Here is a 24,786-nt window from a genome sequence, read left to right as displayed (position 1 = left end):
GGAGTAGATGTTTCTTACAATATTCTTTTTCATTATTCTCATTTTTGCAGTTAACAAGTAGATACAAATTCTTTTTCAAATTTCTTTTGGCTTTTGTCAGTTTGTCAATTCTAATGTTTGTACAATATTTAAATAATTTGGATGCTTTATTCATGTTATTTCCTGTAAAGATAAGTTTTCCATGATTGTTTAAATATTATACTGTTAAAGATTTTTCAAAGAGATGTTTGTGCAATTTATGAAAGTATTTGTTGAATTTATTTGCTTGATATAATTTATTAATTGTGCTTCAAAGCTGGGACTCAAGGCTCAGGTGAAACATGATAGACATCAAGCTAAAATTTCAGCTCAAACTGTTTTTACTGATAATTTAAACTTAAAGACAGGTGAGTTGTAGCTATATATGGAAGGCTCCAACATAACTTTCAGATGAAGAACAGCAATACAGTCATTCTGTTCAGTAGCACTTGAGAAGAGTTAAAATGGTTCACTAAAGATATTTAAAGATCTTAAGTACCTGCAAACAGTAAGCAAGTATTGGACAGATCAGAAAAGTGCTCACTAGCTACTATTCACTAATGTTAAGCTGCTGATGAAGGCATACAGAAGTACCTGATGAAAGTGTGATGGAAATATTTGTTAAACGAACACTGACATGGTGAATTCAATTTTGCCCCTTTTCCTAGTATCATAATAATGCTTACCAAAGCTGCTCTGTCAATGTTATCTCGGAATGGAAAGAAAGCATCTGAACTCAGAGAAACCCCTTTCAGTTGTAAAATCCAGTTTTTCCTTTCCTCCTGCAAATAAAGACAAAAATATTGTTATGTTAAATAGAGATTAGTGTCATGACTGACAAAGGAACATCTTACAGATAGTTATACCACCATAGATCAACAGATCAGGCAAACAATTTTAAAAGGGTTCAAAATTAACTTTAAGCATTGGACCTTTGACCAAAGATACTTACAGGCTCATTCTTAGGAGGCCCAATTTTGATTGAAAATTAAATTTATAAAAACAGAATATGCTTACCATAACCAAAACACCATCATATCTTAATACATTTACCTCATTTTCCCCCCGAATTTCTTATATAAATTAAATCAGAAAAGGCTTCCCCTTTTTCCAACACTATATGCGCTGTTAAATAACACTTTGTACAAGTTTAATTGGTTTGGTTTGGATAGCCTAGGATGCATAAATTATGATGCTCAATGCACTTTATTTTGTGTATCTTAAATGTAGTGATAAACCTTGGAAGGTTTAGATAGCACGTCAATACATTAGGGTTTTGATTGCATTTCAAGCAATCTTTACCCAAAAATATATTGTAAATGTATTATCTCCCTTTAAATAGACATGGTCTCATGAAAATGATCTTGTTTATTCAAATGTTTTACTTTCTTTAAAACTTCAAGGAGCTTCCCCCTCATTTTACATCAGGGTGCATACAAGTTGAGAAGTATCATAAACTTTTCATTATTTTCGATTAAAGATGTACTGGGTTCAGGTTTATGAATTTTTGTCAAATGTTCAGACTCCATATATATATAGGTTTTTTCCTAGGATACAAGGTAAAATATTTTGCCCCATATCACCCACTTCTCTTTTCAGAGAAGACTTCAACAGCTTATAAAAAGGTAATTTCCAAAATTTAAGCACATTCTAGTTTTTCTTTTCTTACAATTTGGGCCCATATAATGCAATCGCTAAATATACAGTAAAAGTTTGAGCCAGACTTTTCCCACCAATTTTCAAATATCAAATATCTTGAAAAGGAGTGTCATAACATATCAATATTTTGAGTTTATGTATTCTTCTGACTGGAAGTATTAATCTTTAAATTTTAGATTTTAAAATTTCACCTAATTACATCCTGAAGTCTTTGCTAGTACTATTGTTTGATACTCATGGCCCAAAAATAAATCAGTGAAATCTGACTGTGCGAGGGATGTATATCCAGTCAGGGTCGTTAAACACTTCCATCATCATCAGTGAAAAAATACATGCCAAATTGATCTTGTTTTGTCAACATACATAATCAGCATTTTCAAAAGAAAGAAAAACACGAGTGCACACGCTGAAATGTCTCGCCTTCTTTAATAATCATTGATATTATGTTGATAGTCCTAAGTATAAAGCTTTATTACAACGGTCACATAAACTTAACATTAACCAAGATAGCTAAACAAAGACCAATGAACCATGAAAATGAGGTCAAGGTCAGATGAACCAAGCCAGGCAGGCATAAACAGCTAACAATTCTTCCATACAACAAATACAGTTGACCAATTGCTTATAGTTTATGAAAAACAGACCAAAACACAAAAACTTAACACTTAGCAATGAACCGTGAAAATGAGGTCAAGGTCAAATAAAACCTGTGCGACTGACATATAGATCATAAAATATTTCCATACACCAAATATAGTTGACCTATTGCATATAGTATTAGAAAAAGACCAAAACTCAAAAACTTAACTTTGACCACTGAACCATGAAAATGAGGTCAAGGTCAGATGACACCTGCTAGCTAGACGTGTATACCTTATAATCATTCCATACATCAAATATAGTAGACCTATTGCATACAGTATAAGAAAAACAGACCAAAACACAAAAACTTAACTATAACCACTGAACCATGAAAATGAGGTCAAGGTCAGATGACACCTGCCAGTTGGACATGTACACCTTACAATTGTTCCATACACCAAATATACTAGACCTATTGCTTATAGTATCTGAGATATGGACTTGACCACCAAAACTTAACCTTGTTCACTGATCCATGAAATGAGGTCAAGGTCAAGTGAAAACTGTCTGACGGGCACGAGGACCTTGTAAGGTACGCACATACCAAATATAGTTATCCTATTACTTATAATAAGAGAGAATTTAACATTACAAAAAATCTTAACTTATTTTTCAAGTAGTCACTGAACCATGAAAATGAGGTCAAGGACATCGGACATGTGACTGACGGAAACTTCGTAACATGAGGCATCCATATACAAAGTATGAAGCATCCAGGTCTTCTACCTTCTAAAATATAAAGCTTTTAAGAAGTTAGCTAACACCGCTGCCGCCGCCGGATCACTATCCCTATGTAGAGCTTTCTGCAACTAAAGTCACAGGCTCGACAAAAAAACATCTTTTGTTTTGAGATCAAATATTAAACAAGTATTTTCTTCATTCTTTAGGGTCAAAATTTTGGCAAAACTTATTCATACTCTGTACTCCTGAATGTTTAAATAGAGACAATTCCAGGATTTATGGCCAAGTTTAGGAGGTGGAAAAAGGGGAATGGAAAAATTTATGCATTTTAGCTCCAACAAAAATACAAAACATAAAAAACCTTATATAGTCTTCTTTCAAGATTTCAAACCCTTCCTTCAAATCCTAAGAGTATGTAAGAGACTTTTAAATTTGTAAAGTAAAAATGATTGCAGTCATTATAAAATTTTGCACTACAGGTAACTTAAAATAAGGCTTTTACTGCAAAGTAGTTTAAAAATATTGTTTTTCATAAACTATTTCTATATTGAATACCATTCTAATGCAACATCATTTGTAATGTTCATTTTGATTGGATAATGTCACCAAATTTCATGGAATCAACTTACCACTGATGCTATGAAAACTTTTATGCATGCGCAGTCGACGTATGTCAAATTTTAAATGTATGATTTGACATTGTTTTCTGTCAGTTTCATTAGAATGGAGATAATGATATTGTATTTTAAGCTCAGACATCATCAATTTGGGATTTGATGGTCGCAAATTAAGTTTACTTGCAATGTGGTCATAACATAAAAATATGTGATACATAAAAGAGAAAGAAAGAAATTTCGTACCTCTGTCAAAGGAGCAGGAGGACTTTCAAACATAGTATCCCAGGATTCTTTATCTTGGTCCTGTACAAAGAAACAAGCAAGTGAAGTGCTAAGATGAAATAAACAGCTGCGCCATGGGCGCATGATAGGCCCGTCATCCTGTGTGTTTAGTTTTATGCAATAGTCATAAATAGTTTCTGAGAAAACCCCCCTTTTTGTTTAATAAAAAACTCAATAAATTTTAGTTATCACCAAAAAGTATACAGATCTTTAGATTAACATAACTAAGAAGTGTGAAAAGTTTTAAGCAATAATCATAAATCCTTTTTGAGATACGGCGCAACATGTGACAAAAAACCCCTGTTATAGTTATAAAGTCCTGCAACTCAAAAAGTTTAAATCTTATTTTTACCAAAAAGTATACATATCATTTGCCCATCATAAGAAACAACTGTTAAGTTTCATGAAATTTAAATAAGCGATTCTCAAGTTAATGTGCCACATGTGGACACCGGACAGACAGACGGACAGACACCGGACATTTGAATACCATAATACGTCCCGTCAAAATTTTGAAGGGCTTATAAAAAGCTACTAAATATGGTTTATCTTTTAAGTTTATCAAAACTGAATGCATGAAGTACCACCCACTAAGTGATATAAAAATGACAAATAGAAATATTAATTTTGGATGATCACTGAGTAGAACAGGAAAATGCAAATTTTTAAAAATTTTAGATGTTCATCCATTTGTGTTTCATTATATCAAAGTATTCAAATTCATCTTTTATATACTTAAGTCAGCTAAAAGTAAATAAAATCATGTATATTCAAAACAGTTTTTCTAAAAATTATTAAAAAACAAGAATGTGTCCTTAGTACATGGATGCCCTACTTGCACTATCATTATCTATGTTCAGTGGACTGTGAAATTGGGACAAAAACTCTAATTTGGCTTTAAATTAGAAAAATCATATCATAGGGAACATGTGTACTAAGTTTCAAGTTGATTGGACTTCAACTTCATTAAAAACTTAAAAACCCAAAGTGTGAGGCCAACCTTAAAAATATGTTTGTTTGCAGTTTTCCGACTGTACCTTCAGACTGGAGGGTCGGTAGGTAGGAAAAATATTTTATTTTATCAGCCAAAATACAGTTTAAACAAGCAGTTACACTAAACCAAGTTTCTTGTGAAGTAAAAAAAACATTTTAAAACAACAAACACTGGACATGCTGAAAACCAACATCAAATGAACAGGCATTTTCAGATAAAAAACTTTTTAACCAAAACTGAAACTTTAACATAGTGTCATTATCCAATTTATGACATAAAATATGGTATAATTATTAAATACTGGAACACTTATAAACAAGGAATGTCATTATGACTAGAACTGTTTTAAAGAAATATATTCAGACATGTATGCTTCTTGACTAGAATGTTTTCATGAGTAGAGTAATTTCATCAGAAAAATGTAGATATTAAAGATTTATAAGACAATGTATTAAAGAGTGTATTTTTAATAAAAAAAATAACCATTGAATCTTCCTCAATTGAAAAAAAGGCAACTTGAAAAAAAGTATTAAGACATTCGACTGTTTTCATATTTCTAACAATATTTAATTATATGGGGACGAAGTCCCCAATTACGGTAGAAAAATAAAAAAAATAAAAAATAAAAAATTCGGGAAAACTTCCCGAATTTTTCATTCTACTAATGAACTCAAAATCGTTAACTTTTTTTTCAGATCTACTTCCGTTTCCGGTCTTGTTTGCATGAGACTTTGAATAAAATGTATATTTATCAACATATCAACAAATATAGGAAGGAATTTAACGACCAATCATTTTTAATAATTGTTTGATATGGAAAAAACGTTACCTGAAAAAAAAGTTTCTTTGTTTACATTGAATATGACGTCATAGCTTAAATAACGTCACAACTAAATCCCTAACAACAGAACCAATATCGGAAACGTTACCGTATTTCCGTTTCTTTAATCAACATGTTTGAATTTAAAAAAAAATAAAAAAATACAGACTTCGTCCCCATTCACAGGTTATGCCTGCCTCATATTATGTGATAAGGTTATATTTTTGCCAGGCTTTAATGAAAACCAAAGAAATCTAAAGTTTGGGGTGAAATCCATAGCACCCCATTAAAAGTAAATGGTCTGTACTGAAATGTTTTTAATGCATAAAAAAAATTGGCAGCATAGCTCCTAAGGACATGTTTTAATTGAATTCACACAGGCCACACAGTTTGGGTATATTTAATATTGTAAGAAAGAGAATAATTGCAATGAGTGGGGCATCCCCCCTTATCCAAAAAGGAGCATACTCATTGCAATCGAAGATAGATTTAATATAGAGAGAGTATATTTATTTTTCAAGCTAACCATTCATTTTCTCTACATCTTTGTGTAGTTAATGTTGCTTCTTATTGATTTGGCATGATCTATATCCATTAACATTTCAAATGAGCCCTTCCTCCGTACAGGCGTGTTTACAGATATCCATGAAGATGTAAGTCACGGAGGAGTGGTTTCATCTTTGTAGTCTTCACAACGATTTGTAGAAAATATGCCATACTTCAAGCTGCTGTCGAATTATTTAACCACTGAAATTGGTTCCATAAAGTCAGGCTCCACAGATTCTGTACCCGATTTGTTTGAGACAGAATGGTTATCGTGTCAGTTATGAATATCCGCTGCATCATCGTCAATGATATCATCTCACATCATTACATGTGCCTGAATCTGTATAAACAGTATACTAATAAACTTTATTGTTTGTTATTTGTCTTAAAATTGACACGAGACGACAGCGTAAAGTACTCCTCCGTGACTTCATGGATACCTGTAAACAATTTCCATGTGCTTTATCATTAAAAGGTCACATGAACGCTTGACGGGAAGCTAAGACAAACCGAACTTGAAATGCGTAATTGACCCAGACTTTAAATCATTTCCGGAAAGGACCCAAAGTTCCGGATCGCGTCAATAGAAGTATTAAAAAAAAATTCTTCAAATTTAAAGCAATAAAATTTTCACAGTCGGGAGGATTTTCAAGGGTCGGTCGGTAAACTGCAAACAAACAATATTTTAATTTAAGCCTGACAGGTGGACGAACCAGATGAACGAACCAGAAAACATAATGCCCCTATCCTATATATCCTAGGTTGGGCATACAAAATAAATATTTTCCAATTTTAAAAAAACATTATAAAATTTCATTGGGTGGGATATAACAAAATTGGATTCATATACTAAATGTTACTTACAGTTCCTACTGTTCCTAAAACATATTGATCAATAGCATTGTTCCTCTCTGCTCTCTTCACACCATCTCTGAATTTCATGTTCATCACTTTTGGATGTTGTCTTAACCACCTATGTAAAGTCAAGATGCAATATAATTCTTAAATTATTTATTAATAACATTACTTCTAAAAATTTCATACTGAAATAAAATATAACAGCATTTCCCCCCACATCTTTTGTCCCCCCCCCCCCCCCCCCCCCTAAAAAAATTAAATTCAATTTCTATTTCCTCGATATCAAAAATGTGAAAAAATAACAAGAAACTCAGTTCATGTACTGGTCATAGAGTTCTAACTTTTTTTATATATATACCGTCTTTTGGTATGTATAACCAGGCGCGTAGCAACCCGTACGCAAAACGCAGTTGCGTACACATCGAAAATTTCACAAAAATAAAAATATGGTAAATCTAGTAAGAATAAAACTAAAGTAATGAAGTTAATAAAAAAAAATATACAAATATGTTAATGATAACTTTGTAGCTATATTCCGTTTCGAAAACTAGTCTTCCCTTTTCATTTGCGAAACCAGCATCGTGATTCTGTTGCTAATGCAAACTATTTAAAAATGCATATGGCTGAGTCCTCCGTGTGTCAAAACACAATTGTCACGTCTTCTATGCCTCCTTACCCTGACATCTTTTCTGAAGATTCCAAAATAACTTATGAAATAAGATACAACATTCTTAAGAGGCCATGGACATCAATTCATTCTTATGAATTTCCTGTGAGGTATGTATAAGTCTTCTTAAACACGGTCTACTGCAACTTAAGTTTAACGGAGGTGGTAAAGGGCGATTTTCGTTCAACTGTATTCACCTTTTTTTTTCATTTGACGTTCAATGTGTTTTCACTATTTTAATTTTAGTGCAAGACGGGTGCCTCTTTCGTTCAACAAGTTACATGTTCCCAAATTTAAATATTTAAATAAAGTGCGTATTTCCAATGCTTTCAGTTTTAAAGTTTTTGTTTTCCGTAATCCTAATTTGAATAAAAAAACTTTTTTTCGCGAAGTACTGATCCACCATCCCATCCCACCCTATGCCACCATTTTAACCTTTACTAACTAGCATTTTGTTAGAAATTTTATCTTAAATTTGATTTAATATTGTTGAAGAAAAAAAATGATTTGACTTTGTTATGTCCTACCTACGATAATAGATGGGCATTGTGCTTTCTCGTCTGTGCATCCGTCCGATTTATACCCACGAATCTTTCAGATACCTAATGTATATGCATGTATGCCGGTCTCGACGGCGACGGCAGAACGCCGGTATTTTAGTACCATGAGAAGAGTGAAGACCTACATGAGGAATACAATGAAAACGAATCGTTTATCTGGACTCGGTCTTTTAAACATATATCAAGAAAGCAGACACGGTTTTGGACATCTTTAGTAGAAAAAAAGAAAGGAAATGGGCATTGCTTTTTCAGAATTCAGAGAGAAAAAAAAGCAGAAAAACACTGCTTGTTCACTCATAAAATAAAACATGTGATTCAAATTTTTATTTATGTCATGATTTTCTTAATAAAAAAAACCCATTTAAATAAGTTGCACAGTGTTGGCTTAGAAATTAGTTTGTTTTCTAACGTAAAGTGGGTTCAGCATGATTCGGTAACAAATAAAATATTCCTAATCAAACCATTTTAACCCACTACACATAAGGAAAAAAAACCAAATTGTTAAGGTAAAGCCAACGGGTTTCTTTGTTTTTCTCTGATTATTTATTTCCAAAGTTGACTCGTTTCTCCTGAAAGTAAGATTTCTGTGAGGTCATTTTAACGGTCCTTGGAAATTGCGAGAATGCAGGATTTTGCACCATTTACCCCCGAGCTTCAGGGCGCCTCGAGCGGACCCCCAGACCCCCTGCCATATGACTTCCTTCTCCGGCATTGCGTACACATCAAAATTGCCTAGCTACGCCCCTGATAACGTGCACATTTATACCCTAGGTCATGTTTCTTGTTAGAGGGGTGCGTGTTTTACATGACTACAAACAATTTCTTAATCTTTTTTTCAGGTCCAAACTCCGACAAAGAAATTTCCAAGTGAAGTGAAGAGTACGGAATATTTTTCCTAAAACCTCAATTGTTTTTGTTTTACATGTTATAATTGTAATATGTATCGTACTGTTCTTAATTTGTTACGTTTTATTCAAATAAAATACATTTTATATCTTTGTTGTTACGTTTATTGTGTAAATTTGTCCATCTGTTTTGGAATACGGAAATTTGCCAAGTCTTAATAAAGCTTTTGCTGTCGATTAAATTAGCCTCTGTGTTCCTTGTTGTCATAACTTACTGTTTTTGTATGTGTTCATCATAGAGAGTTGAAGAAAAGTGTATGAAAATTGAATAAACCACGCTCGTTTTGAAAAAATAAACCGCCATTTTTTCTAATGTATTGATCAGGTGATCACAAGTCATGTGGGTCAGTCATGTGACTTAATATTGTAAAGTGATGATTTACTCCATGAAAAATTTATTAGGAAAAATATGTTTTTACTTTGTAACTTTTCAACTTTTAAACAACTGTTTAAAACCATTCAAGAAATTATGATTGAAAACATGATAATCCCATAATTGTAACCTGAACGAATTTAATTAGGAACAAGGTCAACCTGTCACTGATTTGTTTTGACATCGATTAGACCCGTTGATTGAGGTGTGATAATCCAGATTAACAGCTAGAATCATCAAAATAAAAACAATGAGATTTTTTAAAACAATTTATTACAGCACTAATGCCATTAATTATAATTAATAGACTGATTCGTAATTATTTTATTGTTTGAATCAGAACAATAATTTGGACATTTAATCTTGTCCTTGATAGTCAAACAATTTATTAAATTTGGATTAAAAGATTTATCTCAATCTAATCAAATTCTTATTCATTTGTTAGAATACTTTCAATTTCATATTAATTACGTATTTCGTATGGAATTCTCCGACATTGGTGTCCATTTAAAAACTTTCCTGTTTGCCGATTTTGGAGCTGTAACTTTTCCGAAAATGTTTAGTATTATATGACCAATAAACTTTTTTTCTCTCGTTTCTTGGATCACAAAGGGGGTGTGCACTATACACAAATGCGCATAATACAAATCAAAAGACGGTAGTCAGATAAATTAAAAAAAAATTAAATTAGTAACATGGAAATAGGAAAATACTTGTCTGAAATATTGGTGATATAAACCTATAGTATAAGTTTTATTAATATCTGGCAACAACTGTACCTGTGATAGCACTAACAAAGCTGGATGGACGCTCTGTATTTTCATGTCCCCTGCAACATGATTTGCGGGGGATAAAAATATATTCCAAATCTGTTTACAATTAGAAGTGACCATTTAATAAACATTCTTGAAGTTCCATCCCCCCTCATTATTGCAATTCCACCTTAATGTTTTGGAGTTTTGGATGTTCATCAGAAAAACAACTAATACATTTTTTAAAGGAGAAGGCCCAGTAAGACCCCTTTTTGGCCCAAGAATATAACTGTATACAAAATTGTTAAAATGTAAACTTTAGCTATTTATTGGAAAGTAGAATACTTCTGTTACATAAATATGGACTGTTTTTGACAATACAATGCACATGTATCAGGTTCTAGCATCATTAAGCCATGCTAAATTCCTAAAATCTTTGAAATTTTAGCATTTTGGTTTATTTTTAGACAGTTTCCGTCTAAAATGAAAGTGGCTGCATTTGTGTTCATTCTTGATATTTAAATACAAGTTGTATAATTTGATGATAATACATAACATATATAGAGGTTGAAAATGAACACCGATGTGGCCACTTCCATTTTTGACAAGAACCATCTGAAAAGTGACATATTATGGCATATTCAATAGATTTTTCATATCTTAGCTTGAATTTGACTAAAACAGTTCAAATCTTTCACTTAAAGTAATTGAATAGACTGAAGAAGACACTTGAGTGTTTAAAAAGTCATAAGTGTCCAAAATCTTACATCAGATGAACCTGAATTTTGAGACCAAAATCAACCCTTATTGGACCTACTCCTTTTCCTGAGGTAGCAATAAACAGTTAGAAACAATTTCCCCTCATAAAATTTTACCATCCCCTTTCCATTGCTTTCTTGCAATATTAAGCTTACTATTTGTGTCAAATATGTGCATATGTATATAATCAGAATCTTCCATAGATCTTATATCCAGTATATACAAGAGGCTGTCACAACGACAGCAAACCAGATTTATTAATATTTATTTGTGTCCTAGCAATATCACAAGAACCATTACTGATGAATGGTGAAAGTGAAAATCGTCAATATCAAATTTGACCTCCATTTTGTCATCAGTATCAACATCTTAAAATTTTAAAAGCTTAGATTGAATGGTTCATTAGTAAATGCAACAACGTGAATGGAAACGCCATTTCACAATCTTTCAAGAACCATAACTCCTGAACAGTAAAAGTCAAAATCGTCATAATTGAACTTGACTTTTAATTTGCCATCAGTAACAACATATAAATATTTCAAAAGCTTTGGTTGAATGGTTCATGAGAAAATGCACGGACACGACTGGAAACACCATTTTTCAATCTTTCAAGAACCATAACTCCTGAACGGTAAAAGTCAAAATCGTCATTATTGAACTTGACCTCCATTTTGTCATCAGTAACAACATATTAAAATTTGGGAAGCTTAGGTAGAACAGTTCATGCGTAAATGCACGGACACGACTGGAAACTCCATTTTTCAATCTTTCAAGAACCATAACTCCTGAACGGTAAAAGTCAAAATCGCCATTATTGAATTTGACCTCCATTTTGTCATCAGTAACAACATATTAAAATTTGGGAAGCTTAGGTAGAACAGTTCATGCGTAAATGCACGGACACGACTGTAAACTCCATTTTTCAATCTTTCAAGAACCATAACTCCTGAACGGTAAAAGTCAAAATCGCCATTATTGAACTTGACCTTCATTTAGTTGTCAGTAACAACATATTAAAATTTTAAAAGCTTTGGTTGAACGGTTCATGAGTTAATGCACGGACAACATTTGATTCCCGCCCGCCCTACCGACCGCCCGCCCGCCGTACATCCCCAAATCAATAACCGACATTTTTGTCACAAAAATCCGGTTAAAAATGGTAAAATATAGTTTTTTTTGGGTGTATCCATGGCAACAATCTGCATTCATTTGCTATAAAATATTGCAAAGAGGGGGGAAAAGATGTCACATATTTCTCCAAAATTTGGCTAAAAGTAGAATTTCAATCGCTTGAAGTAATACCTTTTCTGAATTTGTTAACATATAACTTTCAGTTAATCCAATGAAAATCATGTCTTTCGTCTCATTTTTTGGTAAAATTGCGTCAAAAACTTTGTGTAGAAAAAAAGTGTTTTTAAACATTACATTAATTTCTGAACCGATGGCTGGTCTAGCTGTGAAAATACTGAGAGTCAAACAAAAAACAGCCAATAAAACATGTAAAAATAATCTTGATGTTCTTATAAACCATCTTTAAAGGCTAAATTAGTACTCAGCTGTCTAAAAATGAATTTTATTACACCATAACTTTCATATTTGAAAAATCCTAACTGTGTATTGCTACCTGAGATTAATCCCATGATCTCTAATACTCCAGGTCAATATTCTATTATGAGACCGCAGAGGCGTCAAAACTTGCATTGAAGAATCTATTATGGCAACAACAAAAAAACATGACTATTTTGTTATGGAAACAAACCAGTTATTAGCCTTGTCCCCAGCCAGTCTTGTACAATGAATCCTGGACTGCTGACCTGCACCTATTCCAATTACTTGTCCACCTTTGGCATAACACACAGAGTTGGACTGGGTATACTTGAGTGTGATACTGGCTACAATCAAGTCCTGAACAGCTTCCTTAGTAAGCTACAGGAAAAATAAATAACTTATGTAACTCTATATAATATTTCCCCTGATCAGAAAACTTAAACGACTATAGCCGAGTATTTTTTGACAAATCTTTTTTAGGTAATATTGATAGAAGGTTATTAGAAGGTTGTCATGTTCTATCAACTTTAAGCATACCGGTAAGTGGGCAAAATTATGTATTAGCTTCTCCTGAGCATTAAAGCGTCTTTTAATTTTTAGCTTGATCTTAAAAATGCACATTAAACAAGAATGTGTCTATAGCACACTGAATGATGCCCCACTTACACTATCATTTTCTATGTTCAGTGGACCATGAAAATGGGGTGAAAAAACTAATTTGGCATGAAATTAGAAAGATCATATCATAAGAAACATGTGTACCAAGTTTCAAATTGATTAGACTTTATCTTCATCAAAAACTTCCTTGACCAAAAACTGTAACCTGAAGTGGGCACTATCATTTTCTATGTTCAGTGGACTGTGAAATTGGGGTCAAAACCTTTTTTAGCATTAAAATTAGAAAGATCATATCATATGGAAGTTGATTAGACTTCAACTTCATCAAAAAATACCTTGAGCATTATTATTTATGTATGACCCTAGTGTAACAATTATCTCTTCAAGAATAAAACAATTAAAGGAAATTCACATATGATTTGTCACAGGATATGTCAAAATATTGTCTATTAAGGTGGTACCCAACACTTTCACTAAAATTAATTTGGCTCGTTTAATTTTCATAAAATTTTGACAAAGTATTTACTTTGACCATTTGACACAAATATAAAAATTTCAAAAAAATGAGCCAAACGTTTTATCAGAAAAAATACACTGGTTATATAGCAGTTTGACAAACACTACTTTTGATCATTGAGAAGCTTTATATTCCCTTAACAAAACAATGGGATTAAAACATTTAGCTGATTTAACAGATTTATCTCCCTGTAGTGTCAGGTACCACCTTAAACTTATTTTATAAACTTCATGGTTTTAAAAAACAACACGAATAATTTAATACTGAAAAATTAATTCATTGAAAAAATATATATAATTTAAAAATACAAGCCACTAACCTCTTTTCTGTTAGAGACGACATTCTTCATGAGATCTGAGTTGATTACTGCATCATTTCTCTTCTGTTCCATTTGTAAACCAAATAGTGTCCTAGTCTCCATTTCAGAAGGTTCGTACTCACTGTCCATCTGTAAATCAAATAAAATTGAATTCTCTATATCAGAATATCTGCTACTAGGTCATCAAAATTGTTTTTATTCCTCAAAAAGAAAGAAAGACCATATTAAAATTAACTTCCTTATGTATACGAGTTGTGGGCTGAAGTAAAACGTTTACCCCTCTTCATACCCAAGTACAAACTAAGATTTCCTCAAAATTTAAGGTAAAGGGAAGTTTGTTCGGTCAAATTTCTAAGCCTCCTTTATTTTATTAACATTCGGCATTAATGGTATGGCAATCATTTTGTCATGGGGGTAAAACCTAAAATTAAAATTTCAACCTGCTAGACTATTTAATATTGATAGACATGATCCACATACTTTATCACCAATTGACTATTGTTCAATTCATGCCTTTTTCCTCAAATTAAATCATCGGACTATTTTCAACAAGTCAAGTTTTTTACTTATTTAATTGTTTATCTACTGTGAAAGTACTTTAATTTGTGGGTATCAATTTTTATGGTTTGAGCAACATTTGCATGTTCATGGGTTTTAAAACTTGTGGATTTTAGTTAAAAAAAAAAAGAAAAATTGAAGCCATTACAAACGAAGGTTACAAATTGTCTTGATCGAAGGCAATTGTAAAGTAAACATTGACCTGTGTAAATCGTAGTGATCACACTAATAAACCTGAAATATAACCTGAGATAGAGTGATCAACAGATTTAAGACCATCAAAGGTGTTTTAAAACCTAAAGAAAACTGTTACATAAACTGTTATATAAATGTATTTTGAATTGTAAAATAATTCTTATCAAAAGCAAGCCCAGCATGAAATGGTGGGGCATTTGTGTACTGGAGTACTGACCATGCAAGGGCTGTATAGCCAGTCAAGGTCGTAAGAAACTTCCATTTCTTGTCGTGTACTGGGGACATATTCTTTCCAGTACATGTATTGATATTATTTCATAAAGTGTTCATTTTATATCCTCAATATTCTGTAAGTATGGGAAATAATAATTTCATGCTGGGCTTGCTTTTGATAGTGCCCAGTACACAGATGCCCCATCCTCATTATCGTTTTCAATGTTCAGTGGAATGTGAAAATGGGTGAAAATCTTTTATTTGGCATTAAAATTAAAAAGATCACATCATAGGGAACATGTGTATTAAGTTTCAAGTTGATTGGAATTCATCTTCATCAAAAACTACCTCGACCAAAAACTTTAATCTGAAGTGGGACAAACGGACGAACTGATGAATGAATGGACCGACGAACAGACACACAGACTAGAAAACATAATGCCCATAAATGGGGCATAAAAATCAAAAGTTGTACAGTTAAGGTTTTTAAAGATTAAATAGGTAAAATCCTGCCTGCAGTTGTAGTTCATAGTGTGTTTGCCCTGTGACTTTACTATTATAGTATTCTTAGATTTGGCGATATTCAATATAATCTCTTGATCATATCAGTAGTGAAACATACATGGGGATCTTTCCATGTCTTGATTTGGACAACGGTTGTTTTATTTCATTGCACACTAAAATTCATAGATAAGGTCATTTACAAAAACCACGAAAAATTGGTTCCCCTAGAATAAAAGTACTTTCACAGTACTCTTTATCTGATTATTTGGTATTCCTAGTCTGTTTTTGAAAATTCACAACGGAAAGTTATTATGTACCCTTTGTAAAATGAGTGATTTATTTTTTTAAATACTTTACCTGTAGAACACAATAGTTCCCTCCTTTCTTTTTCTTGAGGATATCTAGAGCCTCTGGCAGATACCCTGGAGCAATAATCCCATCAGATACCTTCAATGTAATAGTAGCTTTTATTTTATTCTGTTTTATAGCTTTTAGTTTTAGAAACCATAACATTTCATAACTGTTGACTTTCTCAGCAAACAAATGTAGGAACAACACACATATTATCATCGCAGAAAACATGAGGCTAATGTCTTCTTAAGTATGCTTTTCATATACCATGCATACGGACGAATTTGATTTGGGATGAGTCCCAAATAACACAAGAATCAATTGAGTTAGACACAAAAGAGTCAGAAATAAATTAAACCTGAATTTTACCCACACTGAAAAATACCAGGTCTTATCTGAAATTTCAACAAAATTTTCAACTGGATTTGGTCAAATATGTCAATTACAACATGTTTCTGAATTTCAGTTACACCAAAAACTACTAATGTTGCAAGTATATACCCGACATCCTATCTATTTTGGTATAAAATGCAGCATAATATTAGGAGTAAAATAATGGCTCTTAGCATAATTTCTGTCTTGTGCATTAAATATACTGACATCTGAGCCAAAAAGCATTTAATACCTCAAGCTTCTGAAACTTTTTTTTTATTATCATTTTATAATCAACTAGATATCATTGAGATGGGAGCCATCTCTGTGGGCCCCCCTGTGAATAATGTGCATTAAAAAATTGTATCTTTACCATAGGACATGGGTTTGTCAACTGAAATCAAAGTTTTTGACCTTGACCTTTGACCTAGGAAGTTGTAAATAAATTATGACACACCCTTTGGTGTTGGTTTATATACATGTCAAGTATAAACTTTGAAATGATAATGGTTCTCAAGATATAGAGCGGACACGACCTTTCCCATAGGACATGGGGTTGTCAACTAAAACCAAAGTTTTTGACCTTGACCTTTGACCTAGGAAGTTGTACATAAATTATGACACACCCTTTGGTGTTGGTTTATATACATGTCAAGTATAAACTTTGAAATGACAACGGTTCTCAAGATATAGAGCGGACACGATCTTTACCATAGGACATGGGGTTGTCAACTAAAACCAAAGTTTTTGACCTTGACCTTTGACCTAGGAAGTTGTACATAAATTATGACATACCCTCTGATATTGGTTTATATACATTTCAGGTATAAACTTCAAAATGATAACGGTTCTCAAGATATAGAGCGGACACAATCTTTACCATAGGACATGGGGTTGTAAACTGAAACCAAAGTTTTTGACCTTGGACTTTGCCCTAGGCAGTCGTTCATAAATTATGACACACCCTCTGGTGTTGGTTCATATACATGTCAAGTATAAACTTTGAAATCATAACGGTTCTCAAGATATAGAGCGGACACGATCTTCACCACAGGACACAGGGTTGTCAACTGAAACCAAAGTTTTTTTTACCTTGACCTTTGACCTAGGAAGTTGCACATACATCATGACATGTCCTCTGGTGGTGGTTAATAAACATGTAAAGTATAAAGTATGAAATCATAATGGTTCTCAAGATATGGAGCGGACACAAAAGTGTTATGGACGGACGGACAGACGGATGGACGGACAGACTGATCACTATAGGGTACCCGCCTAAAGGCGAAACCCTAATTAAGATTTACAGAAATAGCCAATAGAAAATCTGTTTTGTTTACTAAACAGAAAACATAAAATAATAAATTTGTTATTTCAGTAAATAACTGTTTGAAAACCTAACCTCTCTGGATATTATTTTAGCTGTTTGAACATCACACGTATCAGACAAGGCTATAAAATCTCCAAATGATGACATTCTATCTGCACCTGTACAATTTACAATATTCATTAGGCTAATGTGTAATTTGAAGCTGAAACTTTTTACTCTGTATTATACAAATAAACCAATTCTTAAATTCCTTAAATTCACATTTAGATAGAATATGGAAAACTGGAGAAATAACATACAAATATTCAGTCATACAACCCTTATACCATTAATTCAATACTCCTGTACTTAATCTTGTGTAATGCATTAAAATTGTCACTAAAAATATCCTGTTATCTAGTGGTCATTTTCACATTAAAACATGTAACTAAGGGATGTTCGCTTGTCATGTTTTTGAAGGTTTGTCAGATTTTTGGAATACTCTGGTTTTATCCATTTGAATGCCTTAAAAAACTTTGCCCATTGACCACCATTTTTCTTTTTATAAATCTTTTACATGTATAATTATATCAGCCATCTGTAAAAGTCTTATAAAATCTTTGTTATTTTTTAATAGTTTTTGAGAACTTAAAACTTGTCAATGATAAAAGCTATGAAAAATAAAAAAAAACACATTTTCCCGCCCAAAATTTCAATGGCTAATATCTCAAAAACAAGCGCATTGACCTATATTTTTTTTGTTGCTTTTTTTGTTCCTGTATTAATCTCGGGTGAATTGTATGTGTAAAGTTATTTAAAGGAAAAGAATGTCAACATTGAAAGTGAAACAAAGGTAAATCATTTGATTGACTTGATTCGATCCACACAAAAATATTTTTATACAGGTAAAAACAATGATAAACATTTATTTTTCATCTATAAAATGAAATTAAATAGAATAATCCAACAGCAAGAGTTTGCTTAATCTATTTATAACTATCTTTATGTTTACATCGCTTATATGGGCATCACATGACATTAGATGCAACTCGATAATTAATTAGATGGCGTCTGGACTAAAATACACACAAAACGAAGCTACATGTTTTCATGATCATGCCCTGTTTATTATTTATTTTAGACTTTTGATAGCTTTGATAAATGTTTTACATTATTATTATAAAATAAAATATGAGATTTTAAATTAAATTGGTGAACATAAATTTGACAGCTAGTGCCCCTTTAACATGCAATATTTGTTTACCTCTGGCTCTTGCATAGGCCTCAGCCAAGGGAGATAAATTGTCCATGTCCTCTACCATACAGACTTTCCTGTCGGCCTCTGATAGTCCCTGACCTCCCACTGCAACACCTGTAAAATTGGTATTAACCATGTTGATTTATTAGCAGATTTTATCTTGCTGATCAATATTCTTCTTTTTATAGTTTCTATCTATCTTTAATAGTTTTCAAGATAATAAAAAAAAAAAAAAAAAGAATATGTCCATTGGGAGAAGAAACCATGCTTGTAAATGTATGGCAGATTCAGCAATTTTTCTATTTCTAAAGGGACATAAATGGAGAACGGTAAAAGTAACACTACCCATATTTGAACCTGATCCATGTTTGGTGAAAATAGGTATTATGTATAAATTCATTACATTTAATTGAGGCAAGGTAAAGTTAAGTGTCGAAATGTAAAATTCAGCAATTTTTGAATTTGTAAAAGTACATATCAAGTAAAAGTGACGCCACCCAAATTCCAACTTAGTCTGTGTAAAAGTGTGGTGGTAATTTAAGCATTGTGTATAAGTTTCAGAACATTTGGTTGAGGCAAAATAAAATTAGAGTACATAAACTATTTTTGGTTCCATTTGGTCCTATAGTTTCAGAGAAGAAATCTTGCAAAAGTCTTTAAGAGACAGGATGCCAAGAGATGAGAATAGTTCACTTGACCCTCCTGGTCAGGCAAGCTAAAAATTAAAGGGGCCTTTGATCAACTAGGTTCAGACAAAATGTGTCATTTTAATACTTAGAACACACACCATATTGTAAGGCATTGGAAGTACTTGTTATGATATTATAAATTCAGAAAAAGGAAATATTATTCTTTTAAACATAACGGTTGTGTTCTTACGCATAGTAACTTGGCTCGCACGAGCAAGTAAAACATTTTTTTAATCAAAGATATGGCATTAATTTACTATTTTTATGTATGGATTTCACAGGCCAAAGTTTCATTTTGTTGTTTACCAAATATAAAGGGGGGAAGCATTTCATTAGCTAAAACATAGTTTTACAAGTTAGGTGTGTACATATGTTGGTACTAGGGTGATAATTATCAAGTTTATCAAATTTTTAATGTGTAAAACACTGGAAGTGAAATGAATTTTTCATTTGTTTACATTTTTTGTTGTACAAGTGTTACGGCAGGGAATGTATGTAATTACTCATGGCTTACCTTCTACATGCTATATATCAAGTAATTCCCGTATTAAGGATCATTTCTTGTAACCAAATATTCATATTTAAACGTCTAATATGCCTGATATACATAGGGAAATACTTCAATCGAATTGTTTATTTACGGAGACTTTGTCGTCTGCCATTTTGTGGGGACCGAAACATGTGTTTTGATGTCTTTAAATACCAATTCGTCCCCTGGACATTTGATCTAATATTGTATTTTTAATACCACAGATAAGATTTTTAATAAGTATACCCTGCCGGACACAAATATATTGTAAATATTTAGATGGTTGAAATGAACTATGTTGTATGTTATTTACGTATTATGTAATAACGCAGATCGTCTGCTAAATCAATGCGCGCGCAGTGGTGTCCGATTGTTTATTTCAAGCTTCTTTATCGATATTTTAGATGCTATAGCTTTGTTTTGATATTTTATGTATAAGGACAATGTTCGGACAACTTAAGATGATATGTATATTATGTTTTTCATTATCTGAAATTTTTATAGTTCCGGCTTCCCGGAAAGGACAAGTTTCCATTGGATTAGTATGTCACGTGACAATTACAATTTAGTATATAAACGCGCGAGCACTCAGCAATGGCAGATAGCCCAAAGTTTTGCTGGCGGCAAGTTCAAACCTGGAAAAACAAATAAAGCAACAATAACCTTTAGGTGAGAATAAGGATAACATAATGAAGTTTAATGATATTTAATTAGCCGTCTTTTGTACAGTAAGCTATCTCCCACCACGTCGGACACCACAAATATGTATTTAAGGATTTATGATTCAGTACACTTGAACGCAACTGTTTATTTATATAGTTTTACGATGTTATAATGTTACATACTTTTAACAGTGAACAAATAAAAACTGTTAACATTGGAAAGATAACTTTATTTTATTGAACTTGGACACATACAAAAAGCACATGAATTTACACTGATGAAAACAATAGATGTTGGAGGACGCTCGTTCAAACATAAAAACTATGGAAAGCCGTTAGGAACAAAATTAGCTCAGTAACACTCGAATACAAGGGATTGCTCAATACACAGGGGCGTAGCTGCCGTTAGGCACTTTAGGCACGTGCCTACACATAATTTTTTCACAAATATTTGTTTTTATTAAAAAAAAATAATAGACAACGTTATCATAGGCTGTAGATGGAAGCCGGTGAAGTTTTCAAAACTCTTTAATTATCGAATGTCATGTGTACACTAGTCTCTCGTCCTTAGTGAATGGAATATTGGATAGAATTGAATGTTTTTACGATTTTACCTTATATAGAAACTATAAACTAGAACTTTGGTTCAGATCATTTCACTTCTATCAACAAAAACTTGAATGAACCTCAACTTAGACACATGAGTTTTTTTAATTAGTTGTTAGTTTTCAACTAGCTTTCCACTTTGTCTTCACCCGACTTGCCAATGTTGGTCGCCCGTTTGGCTGTACAGGATGTATAAATACGCATTCACGTCTAGTCAGAATGGGGACATTAAATCTGATGCCTAGTTGTAGAGAGAATGCAACTCTTTGAGGAGTTCGTAGTTGGTCTACTGAAAGGCAAAATTTCTGCTCCGATCCAATGATCCCTCGTTTTCCAGTGCATGGCAGTTTTAAATTTCCAGACCTTCGTCCTGGACGACGCCTATAACAGGACCGAGCTCCAAGTTGTATTGATTGTAAAAAAAAATAACGGTCCTGAACTTGCATAAATATTTGCCCCTGGAGGTAAACAAATCAATCAATCAACTGGCTTCCAGTAATTTTGAGTACTCTCAAATCTGCGTGTAATGGCCACAATTATTCAAAATTCCTAAGAAGTTAGGGATTTTACAGTAGAGGATATAAAGAAATACAAATTTCTTGAATGTTGTTAGACATCGACTTTGTCTGTATGTGTTTGTGTTGCTAGGGTGAAGGTTTAAGATTCAAAAGATTGATTGTTGATGTCTAGCCAAAGGGATAGTTCTATTATATAGTAGTAACAGTGTTTACATGAATATTGTTTTTAATGTAGGATCGTCAACATGTACTATTAATTAAGTAAAACGTAAATATCAATCAGAACGGAATGGATTTGATAAATTATAATCATCCTTCATTGGCGGATCCAGGGGGGGGGGTTTCGGGGGTTGGAACCCTCCTTTTTGTTGGCCGCGCAATGCATTTAAATTTAATATTTTTGTACATAAAATTTTTGCAGCTAAAACGCTGAAAACCGTTTTCCGTCGGGGGCCTTCGCCCCCCCCCCCCCCCTGGACCCCCTACCAGGCCTCCGCCCTGGATCTGCTTGGGCCTTTAAGAGGCCCCAAGACCCCCTGCCGATTTGTGCCTACAGTTGCCTGAATACCTAGCTACGCCCCTGATACATACATATTAAACATTCCGAAGACCATACCTGACAAGTAATTTGGGAAGTTTAATACAAATGTAGAGTTGCTACATGAGTCACACACTGTATTTAAGTGTTATTAAAGTAAACTACCGAGTATAGGACAGGATGCTCTCGGGTGGCTTACAATTTGGTGGCAGCGGTGGGATGCTAAAATTCTAATTAGCATCCAGGATACGAACCTTGGAATAACCTGTCAACTTAAAAACGTGGTTTAAGCCCGACGTGGTGGATTTACTGTACAAAAATTTATTATAACTATAAAATATGAAACAACAAATAAAATAAAAAGTCTTTATTTAGAATATGGCTGATGCTGGTAGGAACTCCCCAGACCCTGAAATAAATTTCCGTATGGAAAGGGATTTAAATTTAGATGACTTAGGACAAGGGGATCAAATACACACTGATGACAATGACGACTTTGATAGGGAATCAATTTTACAAGGTCATGGTGATGAAGTAGATCAGAGACATAAAGGACGGGATGAATATCAGAGACATGATTTTGACGATAGGAATGGTAGGGGTAATCATAATATGCAACCAATTGGCCCACCAAAGGTAACACTTAAACCTGAGCCCTTCTCTGGTAAGGATTGTTGGGAGGAATACTTGTCGCATTTTGAGGACTGCGCTGAATTGGGACAATGGGGAAACCGTACAAAACTGTTGTTTTTGGCAGCTAGCTTAAGGGGCCAAGCAAGGACATACTACATGAGCTTGTCTGCTGGCGACAGGCGCACATATCAAATGCTAACACAAAAGTTAGATCAGAGGTTTGGGAGTTCAAAACACAAAAATCGTTGGCTCTCAAAGTTAGAGATGCGCAGGCGCATGGCAGGGGAAAGCATAGCTGAGGTGGGGGATGATATAAGGCAACTAGCGCAAAAGGCGTACTATGACCTGGACCTAGCAGCGCAGGAGTCTCTTGCATTAAACCAGTTATTCAAGGTAATAACTGTGGAGATGAAATGTCGTTGTATTGACAAGGAATGCCACACAATAGCAGACGCTGTTGATGTAATAGAGAGGTATGAATCAATATTGGGGGATCAAGACAAAAAGAAGTCAACAATGATCAGAGCTGTGGAATCCAAGGACACCGAAGGACACATGAGTGAAAAGGATTACCATAGCAATTTGCAGGAATTACAAGATAGGATAGCAAAGCTGGAACAAGGACATGGAAGTCGGGAATCAAAGAGGGCAAATACTGGCAGATGCTACGGATGTAACTCCCCAGACCATTTTATGAGGAACTGTCCACACAAAAACAACCAAAGAGCTAGAGGGAATTTCCAGGGCAACCAAAGACAAAATACCTCTTTTAATCACAACCAGGGAAACGACAGAACGCTGGCTCAATAGGTCGTGAGCTAGTGACAGAAGATAAAAGGCCTGATATGAAGGGAGAAAAACATGTCCGGACAGGACATATAGGGGAAACAGATGATAATTGGGATAACGGGTTTTATACAAATGGATTAATTTTTGGGTTTCCTGTCAACTTTTTAATTGACAGTGGTTCAACAGCGTCAATATTATCTATTGATGTTTACGAAAAATTGCCTTCAAATGTTTGGTGTTCTTTAGTACCAAACAAATCCGAAATATTTGACGTTAATGGCAATAAGGTTTTTGCCATTGGATCGATCATTTTAGAACTAATGCTTGGTCAAGAAATTTTCAGTCAAAATTTTATGATATGCAATATCAATCAGGATGGAATACTTGGACAGGATTTCTTACTAAAGGAAGTTAGTAAAGTAAATTATCAGCGCATGGTCTTGCACACGATCCACAACCAGGAAATACAATGTTGGATTGGAGGGAAGGCAAATATGATTTGCAGAGTAGAAATTAAGGACAACATGACAATTCCTCCAATGACGAGTACTATGATGCCTGTAGAAATACCGGGAGTCAATCATTTAACAGAATACGGATTAATAGAGGGCACGACAGGAACAGCCAAGTCTACATTAACCATACCTGGGATTATAAATACACAAGACCAAGTACACTTTGTTAATGTTGTCAACTATGGTGACGACGAAGTTAAACTGTATAAAAAGGAAACAATAGGAACATGTGAATCATATACTGAGCATGATTTGAAACCAGAGAAGATTAGAACACTACAGAAAGATTGCTTTACAGCTAGTGAAGAAATACCAGAACATCTTACTGACTTATTAAAAAGGAGTTCAACTTATATAAATGAGGACCAAAGACAACAACTCTCCAGACTCCTTTCACAGTACCAAAATGTATTTT

The 24,786-nt window shown here is 33.4% G+C and overlaps 1 protein-coding gene across 1 annotated transcript in view; it reads right to left on the bottom strand.

Annotated features, from left to right (window-relative positions):
• Positions 1 to 24,786, bottom strand: part of LOC139512729 (bifunctional purine biosynthesis protein ATIC-like) — a 42,893-nt gene that overhangs the window by 1,380 nt on the left and 16,727 nt on the right. Inside the window, exons 10-17 of the mRNA XM_071300595.1 lie at positions 18,899 to 19,006; positions 17,728 to 17,813; positions 15,963 to 16,052; positions 14,136 to 14,264; positions 12,893 to 13,059; positions 7,124 to 7,232; positions 3,861 to 3,920; positions 705 to 800 (exon numbers count right to left, since the gene is read on the bottom strand). Coding sequence (XP_071156696.1) covers positions 705 to 800; positions 3,861 to 3,920; positions 7,124 to 7,232; positions 12,893 to 13,059; positions 14,136 to 14,264; positions 15,963 to 16,052; positions 17,728 to 17,813; positions 18,899 to 19,006 — 845 coding nt within the window. The remainder of the gene's footprint in view (positions 1 to 704; positions 801 to 3,860; positions 3,921 to 7,123; positions 7,233 to 12,892; positions 13,060 to 14,135; positions 14,265 to 15,962; positions 16,053 to 17,727; positions 17,814 to 18,898; positions 19,007 to 24,786) is intronic.

Source organism: Mytilus edulis, chromosome 2 (genome assembly GCF_963676685.1).
Source record: "Mytilus edulis chromosome 2, xbMytEdul2.2, whole genome shotgun sequence".
Taxonomy (NCBI): Eukaryota; Metazoa; Mollusca; class Bivalvia; order Mytilida; family Mytilidae; genus Mytilus; species Mytilus edulis.
This window is presented reverse-complemented; position numbering and strand designations above follow the sequence as displayed.